Consider the following 22,956-nt stretch of genomic DNA (forward strand, 5'->3'; position numbering starts at 1 on the left):
CAGCACAAGTTGCACCTGGAAATGATGACCCAAGATCAGCGACGACGGGAGAGTGCTGCCCGTACCCAAAGAGAGAAGGAACATTTGAGAAAAGCTACCTTCCGAGTCAGAGGGCCACGGTACCGTGGTCTTGTGGAGCGCTTTGACCCCGACCAAGGATGGGGGGTTCATCCGAGAAGAAGAAGGCCTCTATCTATCCATCGATGTATCTATCTATTTATCTATCTATTATCTATCCATTATCTATCTATATATCTATATATTCAAAACGCATGTATTATTTGGTGCATTATTAGTGCGTTTTTTTAACGCAGGTGCGCTAATCCTTCACTGGCAAGAAATTTCTTAAGAAATTTCTTAAGAAAAATCCTTTTTCTAGTGCGCACAGAGCCTAATTCTTTCTTTGGCCAACATTTTGTGTTGTGAAAGATAAGCCTTACAGTAATCTGGTTTAAAATACCAGTGTTTTTCATAAACTGTAAATTCCCCCAGTAAAATATTTGGTATCACTATTGTATAAACATGTTTTTACATGAATATGGACATTTAACTTGCAGAAACCACCATAGTTTCATAGTTTCATAGTTTTTAAGGTTGAAGGGAGACTCTAAGTCCATCTAGTTCAACCCGTAGCCTAACATGTTGATCCAGAGGAAGGCAAAAAAACCCCAATGTGTCAAATAAGCTCCAATGGGGAAAAAAATTCCTTCCTGACTCCACATACGGCAATCAGACTAGTTCCCTGGATCAACACCCTGTCATAAAATCCAATATACATAACTGGTAATATTATATTTTTCAATTAATGCGATCAGGCTCTGCTTAAATTTTACTTGTGAATCCCTCAATACAACATCATACGGCAGAGAGCTCCATAGTCTCACTGCTCGTACAGTAAAGAGTCCTCATCTGTGATTATGATTAAACATTCTTTCCTCAAGACGTAGCGGATGCCCCCGTGTTCCAGTCGCAGGCCTAGGTGTAAAGAGATCTTTGGAAAGGTCTCTGTACTGTCCCCTCATATATTTATACATTGTGATTAGATCCCCCTAAGCCTTTGTTTTTCCTAACTAACTAACCCCAAGTTTAATAACCTGTCTTGGTATTGCAGCCCACCCATTCCTCTAATAATCTTGGTCGCTCTTCTATCTACCTGTAAGATTATGCTATTTATAACCTTCTATACTTTTGCTAACAAGAAATGCATCCATTCCTCTCTTAAATTCATTCAGATAGTTGGCCATCACCACTTCCTCAGGAAGAGAGTTCCAGAGCCTCACTGCTCTTACCGTGAAGAACCCTCTTCTATGCTGATGTAGGAATTTTCTTTCCTCCAATCGAAAAGAATGCCCCCTTGTTCTTGTCATAGTCCTTGGTACAAACAGATCATGGGAGAGATCTCTATATGGCCCTCTGATATATTTGTACATATTTATTAGGTCTCCCCTAAGTCTTCTCTTTTCTAGAGTAAATAGACCTAATTTTGATAACCTTTCCGTGTATTGTAATGCACCCATTCCATTTATTATTTTAGTAGCCCGCCTCTGAACCCTTTCAAGTTCAGTAATGTCTTTCTTCAGCACCGGCGCCCAAAATTGCACACAATACTCCAAGTGTGGTCTGACTAGTGATTTGTACAGAGGGAGAATGATGTTTTCATCTCGTGCCCCCAGACCTCTTCTAATGCATCCCATCACCCTATTTGCTTTGGTGGCTGCTGCCTGACACTGGGCACTCCAATTTAGATGTTTTAAGAATGTAGCTATTGAAAATGACAGCTGTGTATAACAATGTCCAGAACTGACAGAACATTCTGTTCTAGAGTATTATAAAGCAGTATGGCCTAAAAACCTTCAGTAACATATTTCCCACTTCTAGGCCTCAAGCACATAACAGAGCCACGATAGTATACATCAGGTTTAGAAAAACACAGTTGTATTGTAACATCTAGTACTTAAAGGGAATCTGTCAGCAAGGTTTTTGCTATTTAGTCTGAGAGCAGCATGATGCAGGGCCAGAGACTGATTCAAGTAATGTTTCACTTAAAAGGCTGTTTGGTACAGTGTCAAGTAAAAGCAGAGTTTTATCAGCAGGACATTATCACTAGAGGACTAGTAAACCTGCTGCCATGTAGTCCTCCATATTCTTGAGCTCAGTATGACCCTGCCCCATCACTGATTGGCAGCTTTCTGCCTATGCACAGTGTATACAAAGATCTGCCAATTATTGTGAGCTGGGTTACACAGAGCTTTGAATTCAGAGAACTGTTAGGCTACATGCGTACGCTGCATTCTGGCTTGACAAATAAACTGCAGCGTTTTGACAACTGCATTTGACAAAAAAAATGCATCCAAAACGCATGCATTTTAGATGCATTTTGAATGCATTTTGAATGCATTTTGGATGCATTTTTGACAGTTCATTCCCACTCAGATCTGCTGCATCCCCATAGAGCATGGCTGGCTGCGAGACAGAGCCGCGCGATCAGAATGAACTCGGATGAACTTTACCCAACTTCAGTGTCATCGCGCGGCTTTGTCGGTGTGCCACAGCCTGATTTGCAGTCACCGGTGAAGGACTCACCGGTGACCGCAAATCATCTGAGTGACTGAAGTGAGCCGCACGATCAGTGGTGCCGTCACTCAGGTTACCCGCGGCCAGCTGGAGTCCTCCACCCGAGACTGCTGATCACTTAAGTCACTCGGGTGACTTGCTGTCACAGTTGGAGGATCCAGCGGTGGGCGCTGGTAACCTGAGTGACGTCATCGCTGATTGTGCAGCTCACTTCAGTTGCTGTGTGGAGCTGACAGACAGCAGTCATGGTCTGTGGCCGCTCGCTGTCAGCTTCTGATGTAGCAGAGCTGAAAGCGTTGTGGGACCTTCGTGTGGATTACGTCGGACCTGCTGGGCTGTTTGGGGATTAATAAAGTGGTGAAAGATGGTGGGTTTTTTCGTCTTTTATTCCAAATAAAGGATTTTTGGGTGTATGTGTTTATTTACTTTAACTTACAGGTTAATCATGGGGGGTGTCTCATAGACGCGTGCCATGATTAACCTAGGACTTAGTGGTAGCTATGGGCTGCCATTAACTCCTTATCACTCTCTTTGCCACTGCACCAGGGCAATTTGGGATGATACGGGTAGAGTCCCGGGACTGTCACATCTAATGGATGCGTCAATTCTGGGCGGCTGGTGGCTGATATATTTAGGCTGGGGGCACCCCATAATGTGGGTCTCCCCATCCTAAAAATACCAGCCTTCAGCTGTGTGGCTTTACCTTGGCTGGTATCAAAATTGGGGGGATCGCACATCGGGTTATTTTTTAATTACTTATTTATTTATTTTACTGCACAATATCGACCCGACCACCGGCGGCTGTAATTGGTTGCAGTGAGACAGCTATCACTCAGCGTGGGGGCTCGTCTGAATGCAACCAATCATAGGCACCGGTGGGCGGGGAAAGCAGTGAATATGAGATGGAATAATGAGCGAATGGCATTTTCAAAAGCAGGAAAAGCCGCCGGAGCTTTGTGACAGCCATGCGGCGCTGCGCCAGTGATCGGTCAGTATGAAAGAGAGAGGGAGAGACCGACCAACAGAGAGAGAGAGAGAACGACTGACCAATCGATAGAGAGAGAGACCGACAGAGAGAGAGAGAGAGACCGACATTGACAGAGAGAGACCGACACTGACAGAGAGAGACCGACACTGACAGAGAGAGACCGAAAGACCTGTGTTTTGTCTGTCAAAAAAGCATGCAGAACGCAACAAAAATGCAGTGCAAACGCACAGCTAAACATTTTGGTTGTGTTTTGACACACCTCATTGATTTCAATGGGTGGAAAATGCAACCAAAACTCACAAAAGAAGTGACATGCTGCTTTTTTAAACGCATCGATTTTGTAAAATATTTGGCATCCAAAACGCTGCGTTTCAAAAAGCAACGTGCGCATGGAATTTGCCGACTTCTCATACACTTTGCTGAGGACACACAACGCATGCATTTACGCTGCAGTTTAAAACGCTGCCAAAATGCATGAAAAATGGACACATGCGCACATAGCTTTAGATGTGCAGCCTTGTAAGTGACACATCAATGGAATAAGGGTCTGTGTCCCTACATCATGCTGGTCTCAGATAACATAGCAAAAACTTGGTAGTTCTCTTTAACGACAATTGGGCTGCCTCTTAGTTGATCCATAAGGGCAATGTTATGATTGTGCAGTCACTTCAAGCGGGATAAATAGGTAAAACACTGAAAATACTGCAACTGACCTAGTTAGTTTCTGTACAGACTAGAGATTAGAACCCCACAGTCCCTAGAGGTTCCTTCTTGGACTGGAATAGCCCTAATGGAAGCGTGGCCAGCGTGCAATGTGAGAAGACATGTCCCTAATCTCTGCGCTATACTGATCCTCTTTACCGTGATCCTGTGAAGCCCAGCGCCGTTGGTCGATCTGATCAGACACCTCAGGGAGAGTGAGTGAAGCTGTGCGAAACGTGGAGGACGGCCTGACAGCAGGTAATAATGAGTAGACTGCGGACCTCCAAGAGCGCTGAGCCTGAGCACCAAGACGGCGTTGCTAAGAGTGTGTGTTTCAATAGAAATTACAATGTGGTTCTTTTTTTAATATTATTACTAATAAAGGTATTCTTTATAATAGGCATTTGTTTATATGTCAGAAGCCCATTGTACCTGTTCTGTGGATTACAAAAATGGTAAAAAAAAGACTTTTTGAAGTTTTTACACTAATGTTCTGGCGTAAAAACTTTGATGAATCAGGGACAATATTTGAAATTATTCAGACACAGATCTTGGGACTACATGATACTGTAATTTCCATGTAGGTCAATGTGTGTAAAGGGATTAACATTATGACGAGTTTAAATCTTAAAGAATATAGTATACCAATGGCATTAAAAGGAATAAAATGTACTGCTTTGTAGGTATAACTCTAGATAGTACTTACTGTAGGAAATGGCAGCTTAATTTATTTATCATTATTTTACCATACTACGGTATGTCTATGGGTAGTGTCTATCAGGTGGTGCAAACTAAGGGGTGCTTCACACACAGCGAGCTCGCTGCCGAGATCGCTGCTGAGTCACGCTTTTTGTGACGCAGCAGTGACCTCATTAGCGATCTCGCTGTGTGTGACAATGAGCAGCGATCTGGCCCCTGCTGCGAGATCGCTGCTCGTTACACACAGCCCTGGTTCGTTTTCTTCAAAGCCGCTCTCCCGCTGTGACACACAGATCGCTGTGTGTAACAGCGAGAGAGCGACAAATTAAGCGAGCAGGAGCCGGCATCTGACAGCTGAGGTAAGCTGTATCCAAGATAAACATCGGGTAACCAAGGTGGTTACCCGATATTTACCTTAGTTACGAGCCTCTGCAGCTCTCACGCTGCCTGTGCTGCCGGCTCCGGCTCTCTGCACATGTAGCTTGCTGTACACATCGGGTTAATTAACCCGATGTGTACAGCAGCTAGGAGAGCAAGGAGCCAGCGCTAAGCAGTGTGCGCGGCTCCCTGCTCTCTGAACATGTAGCTGCATTACACATCGGGTTAATTAACCCGATGTGTACTGTAGCTATGGTAGGAGAGCAAGGAGCCAGCGCTCAGTGTGCGCGGCTCCCTGCACACACAGCTGTGCGCTGGTAACTAATGTAAACATCGGGTAACCATACCCGATGTTTACCTTAGTTACCAGTCTCCGCAGCTTCCAGAGGGCAGCTCCGTGCAAGCGCAGCGTCGCTTGCACGTCGCTGCTGGCTGGGGGCTGTTCACTGGTCGCTGGTGAGATCTGCCTGTTTGACAGCTCACCAGCGACCATGTAGCGATGCAGCAGCGATCCTGACCAGGTCAGATCGCTGGTCGGATCGCTGCTGCATCGCTAAGTGTGAAGGTACCCTAACAATACTAGAGAAAGTCCGTCTGCACAATACCGCCATGCTATTCATATTTACATTATTCTGAGAGCTGATAAAGACTTCTCAAAGAAAAGATAAGCCCGTCATTTCCTATGTAAGATTGTCTCCAATTCACTTCCCTTCCATTCCCCTCTATCACTTTGGGCTAACAATGGCTCAGTGTCCTATTCTACAGTTCCGGTTTATAAAGTACTTACACAGTGAAGAACAAATGCTTTATTTCTACGTCCTGATTACCCTCATAATATTTGATTATCAGAGGGATTGTGCTGGCACTTTAGTTTAAGAAATAAAAAAAATCCTTCGGATTGTTATATTTTCACTTACACCAAAAATGACACTAAAATATGACCAATTATTATGGATTTAAAGTGACAAACTTTGTAATCATACATTTCTTATTTATTTCCTCATAAGATAAAACATATCTAAGAGCAGATTTCTAAACATTTAATAAGTAGTATTAATAAGTAATAATTGTATAAGATAAATAATGTATAATGTGCATTGGAGACTTTTGAACATGAAGTAGGACCATATTTTGTTTCTAACCATAAGTGCTCAAATTAATCTGCCAGTAAGATCAAACCTCCTAAGCGTCTATAAGATCATGTAGATTTTAGAAAGTTTAATAAAATTGTACCCTGATATTTACTATCTGATGTCTTATTTAAGAAAAAGCCACATTTTTCTTAATATGTGAATGAGCTGTTAAACTCTATGGGCAGGATATAGAGTTCCTAGAGTTTGCCTCTAAAGCTTATTTAAATTAAATGAGGCTTTACTAGTGTGAAACATTGATCAAGATCAGCTTTCCATATGCGTCCTAAGCCAAAGCCCCCTAGAAAGGCCCTCATACACATAAGACTAATGTCAGCTCAGCTCCTGTTTATGGTAGAGTCAGCTGAGATGACGGCCATCATCGTTTGTCAACTGACAGGTAATATGGATTGGGCCTTAAAGTGGTTGTGCACTAGTTTGACACTGATGGTCTATCCTTAGGATAGGTCATCAATGTCTTGTCGGCCAGGGTTCGACACGCCGCACCCCGCTGATCAGCTGTTGACGGTCCCGGTGGTGACAGCAGACAGCTGGAAATGGTAAGTTCCGGAGCTGTTCCATCTTCTGGTAACAGCCATGGCCGGTTACTGCACATCCGCCTTCCATTGTAATCAGCAGCCGCTATCAGAAGACAGAGCAGGTCTGGAACTGAGCATTTCCGGCTGCCTGCTACCGCCGCCAGGACCGAAAACAGCTGGTCAGCGGTGGTGTGGGGTGTCAGACTATGGCCAATCAGACATTGATGAACTATCCTAAGGATAGGCAATCAATGTCAAAGTAGTTGACAACCCCTTTAAGGTGTACCAAAATTATTTAGTGAAAACTGTCATGGTCAACAGAAAAGGGCAAAAAGTTGAAACATGTTGAATAAAATAATACTCTGATATTTGCGATCTGATGTCTTATTCCAAAGAAATCCACGTTTTTCTGATTATGTAAATAAGCTATGAAGATCTTTGGGAGAGACATAAAGTCCCAAGAGTCTGCCTCCAGAGCTTATTTTAAATTAAACAGGGCTTTAATAGTAGACATATAAAGACCGACAGTCTGCTCTCCTCATCTACATGTCTGACACTGTCTGACACTGATACCCACTTTTTATTTAAAATAAGATCTGGAGGTGGAGATCCAGGAGATCTGTGACCAGCCTATAGATCTTACCAGCTTATTTACATATTGGCAAAAATGGATTTCTATGGAACCAGTCATTGGATTGCACATATAAGGGTATCATTTTATTTAACTTTCTATGACCATGGATGCCCATATAGAGAACTTACAAGGGTTGTTCCTACTGACAGGTTCCCTTTCAACATGTGCAGTAATAACATATCAACAGGTCCAATGCACACCACATACTTTGTCCCTCTTTCTTTTCTTCAAAAGTTAGGAGGTAAGGCTTTATGCTTCTAAAAAAATGGAAAAAAAAATGTGAAGGAGGGGAGAATGAAGCAGCCACTGAATGGCTGCAGGGATTGCGTGACATGTCATGCGAGCCAGGGAGAGCCAGTATCAACAGTGCTGGAAGGGCGCCTGCACTGGAGGAGAGTATAACTTTTATTATTTTACTTGGCAGAAACATAGTGATTGACAAGTGAATGTCCAAGAAGTGGACAACCCCTTTTGCAAAACATTACTAATAATGAGCTATGAAAATGAACCTTTCATTTACAATAATGCCATGAGGGCCCCAGGAGAGCCAGTGTCAACATGACTGGAACGGCATCCACATCAGAGGAAACTATAATGACGCACCCACGGGGTCTTGGATTTTTGGGTTACTCATCACCGGACCGGTTTGGGGATGTCACAGCGGCCTGGCCCGGTTCTGTGACCCCGTCGGTGTCAATAAAAGATGAGGAGATGGATATTATGGGGGTGGTTATTCGTGACGCCACCTGTTGAATGAGGCCAATTATCAGCCACCGCTGCAAAAAGTCTCTCTCTTCTGGGGCAGATGGTGATGCAGCTCGGGTGTTGCAACTCTCCACAAGTAGAGCTAGGCCCCAGGGAGGATGTGGGGAGTAGTAGTCCACTCCAACGAAGGAGCGCAGGACGCGGGAAGGACCAGACGACACAGCGGGTGCAGTTTAAGTTCTTTACTCACTGAGATGTCACCGCCTTTGGACTGCCGGACTCTGCCGTCATGGGCCCCAGCTGATCCCAGATAGTTTGGAGGTCAGAACAAGGTGTGTCGTTCAGAGAGTCCTTCCTCCCTGCGCCATGTTGTGTGAGTCCTTGCGGCTTGAAGCTACGCTGGGACCCGAGTCCTTGGGATTTGTTCAGTTCTCCGTCCTGTATAGCAGGCAGTGCAAGGCTGTAGATGGAGCCGCCCTATGGTCACGACTCCTGGCTCCTGGCTCTATGTGCTGATTTGCCCCTGGCGCTGTGTGTGGGCCAAAAGACTTGAAATCCTCTGCCCGGCAGATTCTGCTGGTGGGACTTGCAATGCCTCTGCCGCCCCCATGCCAGCAACCGATGCTGCTCGAATCCGGACCCGCTGTGGGCTCGAGGGATCCTCCGGACCCGGGAGTCACGCGGACACACCAAATGAAAAAGGGGGCAACGTAGTTGTACAGCCTTGACCGTATTCGGTTCGTGACACCACCCACGGTGTGTGGTGAAGTGGGTCACCACCGCTGCTGTTGTGGGATACCCGGGGGAGATGTAATGGCAGCTGGATGTTAACCCCTCTGTGGGTAGGGATGGTTGCCCCGGGGCCCAGTGTCTCTGTGCAGGGTATGGCGATGGCAGGGCCCGCGCATCCGGATGTACCAGGGGATGTTTGGTTACTCACAAGTAAATGAATCACACGAGTCTTTTGGTAAACCAAGGTGCTGGTGGCCAGCCACCGCGGCCGGTTGTAGTCTGGTCCCCCACCTGGGTCGCCGTGTCTTCCCCTGCACTGGTTGTGGTTGTGTGTTTGGACTTCCCGGTATGGAACAGGGGAGTCCGCTCCCGGCTTTCTGTGTTCCTGAGGAATCGTGCCCGCTGACGCTGACCCATGGGATCTATGGGCCCTAGCGGTTGCCCTATCCCTATCTGTGGGTGGTTGTCTGCTTTTGGGACTTTGGTTGGGACAGGACCTGTAATCCTGCCCTCAATCGGTTGATTATCTAGGCCGTTGGTTCCGGTCCTGGCTTCAGGGTCCGAGTACCCCCTCTGTGCACGGTTTCCGGTCGGGTCTCCGGTGTCGGTACCAGCAGGCTCCAACCCTGCTCCAATCCTACTCGGATCTTCCGAGCCTTCTTCCCGTCTCCTGCTGACGGAGACCACCATCTGCCACCTAGCCAAGGTACCAGGGCTCCGACCCTGGTACCGTTCAACTTGAACTTCTCCTCCACTGGAACTACACCTAGCTCCAGCCTCCACTCCTCTCAACTTGAACTACAACTTAATCTGTTTGTTTTCCCGCCCCGGGATGTCTAGAACCCCAAGGTGGGCATTTCCTAATCCCCTGGTCCCGCCCACTGGTGTGCCTGTCTTGCCCTGAGGGGGGGTGACTAGGACTTCAGCTCGGCTGTATGTGACCTAGGTGAGGGATGGTGTTGTGCGGGGGCCTATTGTGTGAATACCTGGTTTTGCCAGGCATCACATTCCCCCTTGGTTTAATACAGAACGTCCGCGGGCTGTCCGACCATCAACATTTATTTAACAGGAACTGAAATAGAAAAAAGAAACATCTTACAAGTATAATAACAGTGGTACATTTTGTTATTCTTCCCTTACGGGAGGCACTTTTCTTAAACGTTACTCATGCAAAACCGGTACGGGACAGACCGGGTCCTTCTCACCTCACCCCCACCCAAAACAACCTGCCCCTTGGTGCCACCGCTAAGCAATGGTGCGCACCCCATGCCCAAGTCCAGGACAGGTCCCAGTGTTGCCCTTACGGGCCGGGTAAAAAGTTCCTTACCCGGCAGTCTTTTTCAAGGGCCCCACATCAAGGGGACCCCTGACCCGGAGGTTAGTCACCGGTTTTGGTGGTGACTGGGCCTCGGCCGACATTACCGCAGGCTCTTCCTCCAATCAGCCTCTCCAGAGACTGCAGCAGGGTGAGAAGGTTGGTCAGGGACTATTTACAAGGCCCAACAGTTTTTGCGTTGGCCTGCCAGCTCACGGCCATGGTCCATTTTTAAAAATTTTAAAAGGGAATTTTAAAGGGTTAACAGTCCCAACGGGGACTCACACTTGGGGTAGCCGGGGATTTGCTTCAACTGCTGCATGGGTCCGTATGGCTCACTCGGCACCCTGGATTCAGCACCCCTGGACCAGCTGCAATTCATCCCGGAACTCTGAACTTCTATCGGGAACGGAGGTGGTATAGCGGGTGACGCTGCTGCGCCAGGGAGCTGTGCCGGCTGAAACTATCCCACCACGTAGGGAACAGGCTCCGGCTCCAGGCAGGTCAACAAAGTCAGGATGGTCTGTGTACCTCTCTCCCGACGCAGCACTGTTTGGGCGGCTCGGCTCTCACGGGCCCACACCACGGCCACCATTCTCTGGACCTCCGCTTTCCACGCCAGCACCTGCTGCAGCGACTGCGATCGCACCCGGCCACAGAATCTCGCTAGCTCCCGCTCCAGCCAGGCAGCGGTTCCCATTGGTAAGCAATCTAATTCGTGTTCCTCCGCGGGAATCCCCACTCCGCCGCGGGGTGCCGCCACTCCAGCGGTCGGCGCGGCTCCACCATCGGGATTAGGCGCAGACATCTTCCCGCTTCTCTCCCTCGGCCTTTTCCAAGCACTCCTTCATGCGGCTGGTTAGTTTAGTTTTCGGCCTTGGGGTGTTGTTTCCTTCCAGCTGTGTTCCCAGGGGGCGGGGCTTCAGCTTCGCGCCCTTTCTCGGGGAAGAAGATGCTGAGCTGTAGTTTTTCGCGCCTAAAAATTGCGTAAAAAATGGCGACTTCTGAAAACGTTTCAACGGATCACCGCTGACTGTCCAATTCAAGGCGCACTTCCAGCAGGTAGGTGGATCGGTTTGAATCCTGTTCGTGACGCCAAGTTTCAGGGTGTGCCGCCCCCATGCCAGCAGCCGATGCTGCTCGGATCCGGACCCGCTGTGTGGCTCGAGGGATCCTCCGGACCCGGGAGTCACGCGGAAACGTGAATGAAAAAGGGGGGAATGTAGTTGTACAGCCTTGACCGTATTCAGTTCGTGATGCCACCCATGGTGTGTGGTGAAGTGGGTCACCACCGCTCCTGTTGTGGGATACCCGGGGGAGATGTAATGGCAGCCGCATGTTAACCCCTATGTGGGTAGGGATGGTAGCCCCGGGGCCCAGTGTCTCTGTGCAGGCTATGGCAATGGCAGGGGCCCGCGCGTCCGGACGTGCCAGGGGATGTTTGGTTACTCACAAGTAAATGAATCACACGAGTCTTTTGGTAAACCAAGGTGCTGGTGGCCGGCCGCTGTACTCTGGTCCTCCACCCTGGCTGGTGGTCACCGTCTCTTCCTCTGCACTGATTGTGGTTGTGTGTTTGGACTTCCCGGTATGGAACACGGGAGTCCGCTCCTGGCTTTCTGTGTGCCTGAGAAGCCGTGCCCGCTGACACTGACCCGTGGGATCTATGGGCCCTGGCGGTTGCCCTATCCCTATCTGTGGGTGGTTGTCTGCTTTTGGGACTTTGGTACCGGCGGACTCCAACCCTGCTCCAATCCTCCTCGGATCTTCCGAGCCTTCTTCCCGTCTCCTGCTGACGGAGACCACCATCTGCAACCTAGCCAAGGTACCAGGGCTCCGACCCTGGTACCGTTCAACTTGAACTTCTCCTCCACTGGAGCTACACCTAGCTCCAGCCTCCACTCCTCTCAACTTGAACTACAACTTAATCTGTTTGTTTTCCCGCCCCGGGATGTCTAGACCCCTAGGTGGATGTTTCCTAATGCCTGGTCCCACCCACTGGTGTGCCTGTCTTGCCCTGAGGGGGGTGGCAAGGATTTCAGGTCGGCTGTATGTGACCTAGGTGAGGGATGGTGTTGTGCGGGGGCCTATTGTGTGACTACCTGGTTTTGCCAGGGCGTCACATGTCCACCAGCCTAGGGCTCTGCACTCTGAGGTGGGTGCTGGCCTTGAGGGAGCTATCAGCTCTCCCCTCAGCGATCGTGTCCTCCTGCGTCTCACTCCTTTCCTGTCCTGGACTAGACTATTTGTAAGTGTTTGTGTGTCTTGCTCTCCAGTGTTTATCTCCTCCCCCCGGGTTTCTGAACTAGTGAGCAGAGGGTCCACTACATTAGTGATGGCCACCCTCCAATGTCTCTACCTTAGCCCAGTCCAAGTGAGAGGGCATGTAACTGTGTGTTTTGGTGGATTGTGGTGGTTTTAACAGCGATGACCTCCTCCGTATCTCCATAAATGAATACTGCACCTCTGGTATGGTGCAGTACCCTGTGGCGACTGAAGTCTCAGTGGCGCCACAATAACTATAATTTTACTTTTGGGGAAACAGTGATTGAAATGTGGTTGTAGAGAAATAATTAGGTTTTTCATGATAAGCGATGGGGTTAATGAGGGCCCTCATACAAATCTTGCACAGCGTCTCTCGGCTGTGTTGAAACATATTGGCCCCAATTCATCAAGGCCAGTCTTCACAAGGGGGTGTGCTGAAGTCACGGGCATCTAATTTCTTAAGAGCCAAAAGCCTCGTAATCAATGAGGCGCATCTAAAAGTGGTGTGAGCCTCCCTATAAACCTTTCTTCAGTCAGGGATTGCAGCAAAATCTGTGGCGTAAGGCATGTTGCAGATTATTATAGAATAGATGATTGGGCATTGCCACCATCACGCCTCAGCTCCACCTGTTTTGGCTGAAACTGGTGTGAAAACAACAAATGTTGCTACATTTTTGAGCCATGTTGTGCAAAACTTTTGTGATTTTTTTTTTTTACAAGGTTTATTTTTTACTTTAGAATCCTGGAATAATCACTTTGATGAATGAGGCAATAGTGCACTAGAATATGCCGTCCATAGATTACACAGCATTTTCAAACTGATGTGCTCCCTTTATTTGTTCAGAACTGAAGAATTCAAAGCTACAGTATTATGTTCTGACCTATGTTATGTCTGCTTCCAAAAGATAATGCCTCTATACATGATCATGTTTACTAGAATTAGATAGGAGCAGTGGCGTAACTAGAATTTGATGGGCCCTGGTGCAAAATTTGTACCGGGGCCCCCCCTGTACGTGCACCGACACTTAGGGTACGGGATAATGACACTGACACTCGGGGTACAGGATTATGATGCTGACACTTGGCTCTTACCCTCAGCACACAGCTTTCCCATGTTCTGATATCCATCTTGTCCTCGGCACCCAGCTTTCCCATGCTCTGCTATACATCATTCCCTCAGCACCCAGCTTTCCCATATCAGAGCATGGGAAATCTGGGTGCTGAGGGAAAGAGCCTTTTTTCCTCAGCATAAAACGTTCCCATCCCATGTTTGTATCTTTGTCCCCCCTCGTATATAGTTCTTCAAAAACTATAATGGCCCCCACATAGCCTTCCATATAGTATAAAGGGTCCCACATAACCCTCCATATATTAGAATACCCTTCCATAGTCCTCCATGTATTATAATGCATTTCCCATAGTCCTCCATGTATTATAATTCACCCCATAGTTCTCCATGTATTATACTGCACCACAGTCCTCCATGTTTTATAATGCACCCCCATAGTCCTCCATATATAAAGTAGCCTCCATATATTATAATGTAGCCCCCATAGTTCTATATGTATTACAATGCAGCCCCATAAACCTTCATATTGTATTATGCAGCCCCATACTTCTCCATGTACAATGCACTTATATAGTCCATGTATAAGGTGTCCTTCATGTTTATTATGCAGCCCCATAGACCTCCATGTATCATGCAGCCCCAGAGACCTCCATGTGTCATGCAGCCAGCCCCCCCAGGGTCTCCATGTGTCATGCAGCAAGCCCCTTACCAGGCCTCCATGAGTCATGCAGCCAGCCTCACGCCCCCCCCCCCCCAGGACTCCATGTGTCCTGCAACCAATTTCCCCCGCAAGGACTCCATGTGTCCTGCAACCAGCACCTCCCAGGGCCTCCATGTGTCCTGCAGCCAGGGCCCCCCCAAGGACTCCATATGTCCTGCAGCCAGTGCCTCCCCAAGGACTCCATGTGTCCTGCAGCCAGCCTCCCCGTGTACTCACTGATTTATAAAAAAAAAAATTAAAAAAAACAAGTACTCACCTCTCCTCCTTCCACTGCAGTTCTGTCCTCACCTCTACTTGTTTCACCGCTGTCCGTCCTCACTTCTGTCATCGTTCCCCCGTGGCTCCGGTCGGCGTCCTCCTGTGCTCTGTGCTCTCACCACACACAGCAGTCGCACAGGAGGGATGTCACCGCGCAGACACAGGGGAAGACTGATGATACATAGAGCGGCGCCGGCCACTCTATGCAATATCAAAGCAGAGCGCGGTGAGAGACGGGAGCGCGGTGAGAGACGGGAGCGCGGTGACGCCACTGCTGACACCAGACAGGGGGTGCCCGGTGTCAGCAGCGGCGACTGGGTCATATAGCAGCCGCCGCGTGGTCTGGTGCAGAACAGCGCAGCTCCTCTCACAGAAAGGAGCTGGCTGCAGATCTGCCGGGCGGCCGCGGGCCGCTGACCTCCGAGGCCTGGTCGCAATCGCGACCGCTGCGACCGCGGTAGTTACACCCATGAGGACAGGTGTATATATATATATATATATATATATATATATATATATATATACAGTTCACAGTTTAGCATAAATTCTGCAGCTTGTCAGTGTACAGTTCAGTAAATGCTGCTGCAGGAAATCCTTATAAAATGAAAAATAAAATACTTTTCTGGCATAAGATGCACCCCAGATTTAGAGGAGGAAAATAGGAAAAAATAAGTTTTAATGTTGAAGAGGGTCCATTTTATAATCCCAGTGCGTCTTAATCCTAATGCTCACCAGGGGGGAGCGGCAGTGGTGTAGTGGCTTGGGAAGGTCACAGGAGGGTCGCGATTCTGCAGGCTTGGAGGAGGGGGTGTTGCGGCTCAGGAGGGTCAGCGATGCTGTGGCTCGGGGTGTAGCCATGGGCGCATTTGAATCCCTCGGCTATGGCTTACCAGGGCGGTGGTGGTGGAGCAGGGTCACAGGATGCGCTCAAGGTTGTTGCAGCGGCCGCCATTGATCTGCGGGCGGGCTGTGGAGGTGTCACAACACAGGGTGTCATGGCGGCGGGTAGTCTGTGGAGGCAACTCGGCGGCAGGTGCATTGAGCTGACTGCCGGCTCCATTGAATCATCCGCGTTTGACGAGATGGACTTCAAGAAAATGGCCGCGGAGGTGGCGCGTGCGTAGATAGGACTCCATGGCCATTTTCTTAAAGTCCATTGTGTCAATCTGCGCAAGCGCTGCTTCTGTGGCCATTTTCTTGAAGTTCATCGCGTGAACTGTGAGCGATTCAATTGAGCCTGCAGTCAGCTCAATGCACCCGCCGCTGAGACACCCTCACAGCCCGCCTGCCCGCAGATCAATGCTGTCCACGCGACACCTCTGAGCGCATCTTATGAGCCCGCTCGATCACCGCCGCCTTCATAAAGCCATATCTGTTTTGTAAGATGCATCCTCATTTTACCGCCAGTTTTCAGGGGAAAAAAGTGCGTCTAACAAAGCGAAAAATATGGTAAATGAGAATTCTGAAGTATTGTGAACACGTTCAGGATCTTTTCCTTGCAGATTAGGTTGTAGAAAAAAAAACTGCAGCATGTCAATTCTTTCTGTGTTTATGCTGCGTTTTCCCCATTAAAAGTAATGGAAAAAAAAAACGAAACCAAAAATACATATAATGCACCAAATTGTGGCAAAACCCTTTGTTTTTGCTGCAGCATTTCTCCTGCCAGTAGATGCAGACTTGATGCAGAAATTTCTGCAAACAAATCTCCATCTTGTGCACATAGCGTTACAGTGTAATAGCACTCAGCAGTGCACAGTCATTTAGCCATATATAGTGCAAAGCACCTGGCTGCCTTCAACAAACTGCTCCAAATGCGTCGCCCACTGCTTACACTCATTGTATGGCACTGATTCTGTGGGTTGTGACCCCCACCAACTCATAGATCAGCCTCAGTCCCTTATCCCCCATCCCCCCAGATTCTAGTGTTCCAAGCACTGGCAGCTTGGTGAATCTTTACATGTTATAATAAAGATATAATGCAAAAAGGGCCAGATCCACTTTTCTGCATTATAGTTACTGTTGACCCTGTCCAGCACATGGCTGCCCATTACTACAGAGCTAATGGGAGAGGGAGGCAGCAGAAGCTGAGCGTCACAAACAAGTCACAAACTTTGTAACTGTGTCGGCCACTGTCTGCAGCCTCCAGTCCTGACCTGAATCTTCATTTCCTGCACTGCCGGCCCGACATGCATCCACAGTCACAAACAGCAGCCAGTCACTGTCTCCATACCCTGGCTGTAAAAGAGTAGATGACGCGGCAGGCAGTCAGCCCGAGGTCACAGGTAAGGAGGCTGGAGGGGGCGGAGCCGGCCACTTGTAAAAGAGATCGTATAGTATAAGTATGCAGCTCTCGCTCCCTGACACGATCAGCTGTTTATCTTCAGGGCGGGCCCCTAACCTCCCGGGCCCGGTCGCAGTGGCGACCGCTGCGACCGTGGTAGTTACGCCCCTGGATAGGAGTATTGAATTAGGGGTGCTTCACACACAGCGAGATCGCTGCCGAGATCGCTGCTGAGTCACGCTTTTTGTGACGCAGCAGTGACCTCATTAGCGATCTCGCTGTGTGTGACACTGAGCAGCAATCTGGCCCCTGCTGCGAGATCGCTGCTCGCTACACACAGCCCTGGTTCATTTTCTTCAAAGGCGCTCTCCCGCTGTGACACACAGATCACTGTGTGTGACAGCAAGAGAGCGACAAATGAAGCGAGCAGGGAGCAGGAGCCGGCGTCTGGCAGCTGCGGAGGCTGGTAACTAAGATAAACATCGGGTAACCAAGGTGGTTACCCGATATTTACCTTAGTTACCAGCCTCCGCAGCTCTCACGCTGCCTGTGCTGCCGGCTCCGGCTCTCTGCACATGTAGCTGCTGTACACATCGGGTTAATTAACCCGATGTGTACTGTAGCTAGGAGAGCAAGGAGCCAGCGCTAAGCAGTGTGCGCGGCTCCCTGCTCTCTGCACATGTAGCTGCATTACACATCGGGTTAATTAACCCGATGTGTACTGTAGCTAGGAGAGCAAGGAGCCAGCGCTCAGTGTGCGCGGCTCCCTGCTCCCTGCACACACAGCTAAGCGGTGTGCGCTGGTAACTAATGTAAACATCGGGTAACCATACCCGATGTTTACCTTAGTTACCAGTGTCCGCAGCTTCCAGACGCCGGCTCCGTGCAAGCGCAGCGTCGCTTGCACGTCGCTGCTGGCTGGGGGCTGTTCACTGGTCGCTGGTGAGATCTGCCTGTTTGACAGCTCACCAGCGACCATGTAGCGATGCAGCAGCGATCCTGACCAGGTCAGATCGCTGGTCGGATCGCTGCTGCATCGCTAAAGTGTGAAGGTACCCTTAGACCCATCAATGTTGTGTAGGTAGGCTTAGCTGCATGACTAGAAAAAGAAGTTAGATTAAGTAAACCACCACTAATGTGGAAGTGGCTATATAGTGAAGATAATTTAATCATATGGAAAGCAATTCAGAGGTAGCTAATCGTAGAACATATTGCTGTAATAAAGCCATAAAAAGCCTAATAACGTGTTTCATACTTGAGAGGTATACATACTTATGCATTTATCAACTTATATTGCATTTAAATATAAAAATATCTGACATAAAGTTATTGATATATGTTCTTTTCTTTATGTAGTTTTAGAATGATGTCAAACATGAGAAAACTGTATGGAAAAAGAAAATCCAGGAAATGAAAGTCAAAATTTAATGCACCAAGTTAAGGCCAGCATGGATTTCATATGGAGATTGCTATCAAGTTAGAATATTATATTGAGGATATACAAAGGAAGCCCTAGACAATGGTAAGCAACAAAGTGATATAGCATGAAAGGGTAAAATTAAAGCTAGGCATTTTCTCTGAATAGTAATTTGGGCACAGTGGGGGGAAGTTAGTTTTAATCTCTTTGTGGTTACATTGTTGTTAATTGCTCTAATTTTATTAAGGTCTCTGCCACTTGGCTTTTCATATAATGACTTCTCTGAAATACCACAGCATTTCAACATAAAACATGGTCTGACTGCATTTGTGAAACCACGCTCTTAATCATTTTGCCTGTAGTTCGTTCAGCTTGTATCTAATGTCACATTTCTTTTAAGTAAAACTTTACTACAAATTGACTGGCTTGAAGGCTAACCGTCCAGAGCACAAATTTGTAAGGCAGTGTTCCCCAACTCGAGTCCTCAAAAGCCACTAACACAGAGGTCCCCAACTCCAGTCCTCAAGGCCCACCAACAGTACAGGTTTTTGGGATTTCCTTAGTATTGCACAGGTGTTAATGTAATTACCTGCCCAGGTGCTGGTTCCAACAGCAGTGCAATGCTAAGGAAATCCTGAAAACATGCACTGTTGGTGGGCCTTGAGGACTGGAGTTGGGGAACCCTGCACTAACAGATCATGTTTTCAGAATTACCTTAGTATTGCACAGGTAATAGAATAGTAAGGAAATCCTGAAAACTTGACCTGCTGGTGGCTCTTGAGGACTGGAGTTGGGGAACACTGCTTTAAGGTGTTGTCACATGTCACATGTCATGGCGGTATCAGGTCTTGTTCAGATTGCTGATTCTGACACTCTGCCTGAGAGTTTCTTTAGTGTCTGGGAGCAATGCAGGCAGACTTGGGCATTGATCTGCTGTGTGCTGATTCATAGGCAGGCTACCTAATCCCTGCTAGTCTGCTTGTTTGCTCTCTTCGATCACCTGTTGTGTGGAATCCTATCCCATCTACTCCCTGCATATATATATATATACTGGCTGGGTACTTCCTCCTATGCCAGCTATAGCTTGTCTTAGGTTAGTCTGGTGTGGTGTCCCAGACTTTCTGGTGCTTGTAGTTCTTGTTATGATGATATTGAAGTTGAGGCTTCTTCACCTTTTTTTGGATTACCATTCCAGACTTGTGTAGCGTGCATCTCAAGGTTCATGCATGGACGTCTGTCATCTCACTATTATGAAGTACATGAGCCACCTTCACTGTTTGTTACACCAGAACTGATAGGCCTTGTGATGAGCTGATTTGTTGATATTTTTTCTGGACGTCCACCTTTTGGCTTTTGAATGGATGGACGGACTTCATTTCAAATACTCCCAACTGTCGTGGCACTCACATGATGCAGTTTGGCAGTTTTCTTGGCCGAGAGACTACTATCAATTAGCTGTATGATGCTGTTTCTCTTTTGTTGGGAAATCTTCGTGGCTGCTCCTCGATTTGAACTAGTGACCCTTTGCTTGGGCATCAACCTAATAAAAAACTGAGCTATTAGGGAATGTGAGTACAAGCTGTAATTTGTAGTATACAGAAAGAAAAAAAGATTCAAACACCAGGAGCAAAACAGTAACAATGCCGTAAAATACAGAAGAATCATAGAATCGTAGAATGGTTGAAAGGGGCCTTAAGGGCAGGTTTTCCTAAATCATCCAGTTTTAAGGTTATCCAGCTTTTGCTTGAGGATTTCCATTGAGAACAAGCTCACTGTAAAAGGGGGAGGGAAAAAATAAACAAAAAGAGAAAAGGAACTTACGAAAACCTATATATAGAGGAAAAAAATCAGAGTGAGAAAAGGACTTGACTTAGAGCAAGAGTGAGATTGAGGAAGAAAATATTAGTGTGAGGGCATGGAGAGATGGGCAATTAAATGTGGGTGAATGGATGAAAGAATGTGATGTGAGAAAAATATGAAAGAAAAAGGTTGGAGTTGCAATGTGTGTTACTGTACCTTTTTTTTCTTCTTATATAAAATCTGTAAGTCACAACCATTTTCACTCTCAATCTAATATCCATCCCTCTAATGCAATTTTCACTTTGTTAGTATGTTTCATGGCAACAGAACTGCTCCACTTATCTAATAACCTTTACCACCTATTTCTTCTTCAACACTTATCACCACCCACGTTGCAGCTCCACCCTTTTTTTCTCTCATGCTTTTCTCCCTTTAGCCCTTTCTTCTATTTACCCACATTTAATTTCCCATCTTTCTATGATCTCACACTAATTCTTTCATTCCCTCTCTCACTTTTTTTCCCATTTACATATAGGTTCCTCCCAGTTTTCTTTTTACTTCATTTTTTGCTTCATTTTCTTTGGCTTTTCTAACTCTTTCACAAGTTCTCTGCTTTTACTTTCTAGTTACAATCTGTTTCTCATTATATTGTCCCACACATTTTTGTTTTTATCTTTACTTTCTTGATTATCCCATTCCTCTCTATTCCTCTTTTTCCCCTCCCTTTTATAGGTATTTACTCAATTATTGGTGGCCATTTAAGCTTTTTAGAGCTCACAGGTCGTGTGTCGTCCACATTTGTTTTTTTTTACCTTGAAAAAGGTGCTGGTCTGTCATCAAATTGCATTGGTAACTAAAAAAAACCTTACTTTGCCAAAGTTTCTTCATTCCCACAATGAAGCTCGCTCATCGTGATACATCCCATGTCTTCAGTCAACAATGTCACTATGGGATAGGTGAGTGGATTTTAGCTGTAAAAAAGTACAAGATGTAAAAGATATTTAGCCATGATCTAAAATAATTACAAATGTAAAATAGAAATATGGTGGAAGAAAGGTAAGCAAAATAGTGATGCAAAAATGAGATGCATAAAAAGAACCCAAAGGGTAAAAAAAGTATTAGTCTACTACAAAGATATTGTAACAAACCAGATATACAGTATATCCCTTAATCTTGTCCACTGATAATGGTCATGGCACCAGTTAAATTACAGGTTTACACTATCACTCTAAACTATTACCACCTACTATCTACATTGTATCTTTAATTATACCATAGATTGTATGTATCTCACTAGTTAGCTCCATTTGACCATAAAATACTTTTTTTAGTTCAGGTCTTCAGTGTTAGATTGTAGTCTTTGCATTCCAACATGTTTGTTGTCGTGGAGAACAGCAATTACCTATAGAAAGCCTGTTTATAAGAATTCTAATTGCTCTGAAGGATTGCAGGGATTAGGCTGTTAAATAAAGTACTTCAATATTCACTGCCCACAGTAATTTAGGAGCACAGATACTCAAGAGCAATAGTTCAAGCAGGCACATTGTTTATTTCTTGGATTTAAATTTTAAACATTCACCTAAAAATAATTGATAAGGATTTATAATAGAGTTGAATGTTGAATAATGCTATATAATTATTTTGCCCACATATTTTAACAACAAATAAATGTCTGGAATATTCCCAATAAAAACAACATTATAAAACTTCAATTTCAAAAATGTTTCCATGATAACCAATAATGGGGTGAACCAGATGGACTTTTTCAAGTCATGACTAAAAAAAATTGCATAATTTTGAGAAACTATATGACTCCATTGCCTTGCTTCATTATGGCGAGCAAACTGGTCATTAAAAGGCAGTATCGGTAAGCTACTGATTGTGAGGTGAAAAGATTCCTTGATTATTCATCCCTTATACCATGATGCTGATGGCTACTGTCATGAGTCCTTTATCAGAGAAAGACTTGATGTCATGCAAATCGCCTAAAGACCCCGTCACACTAAGCAACATCGCTAGCAACATCGCTGCTAACGAACAACTTTTGTGACGTTGCTAGCGATGTTGCTGTGTGTGACATCCAGCAACAACCCGGCCCCTGCTGTGAGGTCGTTGGTTGTTGCTGAATGTCCTGGGCCATTTTTTAGTTGTTGCTGTCCCGCTGTGAAGCGCAGATCGCTGTGTGTGACAGCGAGACAGCAACAACTAAATGTGCCGGCAGCAGGAGCCGGCTTCTGCGGAGGCTGGTAACCACAGTAAACATCGGGTAACCAAGAAGCCCTGTCCTTGGTTACCCGATATTTACCTTTGTTACCAGCCTCCGCCGCTCTCACTGTCAGTGCCGGCTCCTGCTCTGTGCACATGTAGCTGCAGGACACATCGGGTTAATTAACCCGATGTGTGCTGTAGCTAGGAGAGCAGGGAGCCAGCGCTAAGCATTGTGCGCTGCTCCCTGCTCTGTGCACATGTAGCTGCAGCACACATCGGGTAATTAACCCGATGTGTGCTGTAACTAGGAGAGCAGGGAGCCAGCGCTCAGTGTGCGCTGCTCCCTGCTCTCTGCACGTGTAGCTCCGTGCGCTGGTAACCAAGGTAAATATTGGGTTGGTTACCCGATATTTACCTTAGTTACCAAGCGCAGCATCTTCCACGCGGCGCTGGGGGCTGGTCACTGGTTGCTGGTGAGCTCACCAGCAACTCGTGTAGCGACGCTCCAGCGATCCCTGCCAGGTCAGGTTGCTGGTGGGAT

At 46.8% G+C, this 22,956-nt stretch overlaps 1 protein-coding gene across 1 annotated transcript in view; it reads left to right on the top strand.

The window, feature by feature from the left end:
* NEDD9 (neural precursor cell expressed, developmentally down-regulated 9) overlaps positions 1-22,956 on the top strand; it is a 177,181-nt gene that overhangs the window by 30,793 nt on the left and 123,432 nt on the right. The window contains exon 2 of the mRNA XM_075314757.1: positions 18,347-18,512. Coding sequence (XP_075170872.1) covers positions 18,510-18,512 — 3 coding nt within the window. The 5' untranslated portion in view covers positions 18,347-18,509. The remainder of the gene's footprint in view (positions 1-18,346; positions 18,513-22,956) is intronic.

Source organism: Anomaloglossus baeobatrachus, chromosome 6, assembly GCF_048569485.1.
Source record: "Anomaloglossus baeobatrachus isolate aAnoBae1 chromosome 6, aAnoBae1.hap1, whole genome shotgun sequence".
NCBI classification, from domain to species: domain Eukaryota; kingdom Metazoa; phylum Chordata; class Amphibia; order Anura; family Aromobatidae; genus Anomaloglossus; species Anomaloglossus baeobatrachus.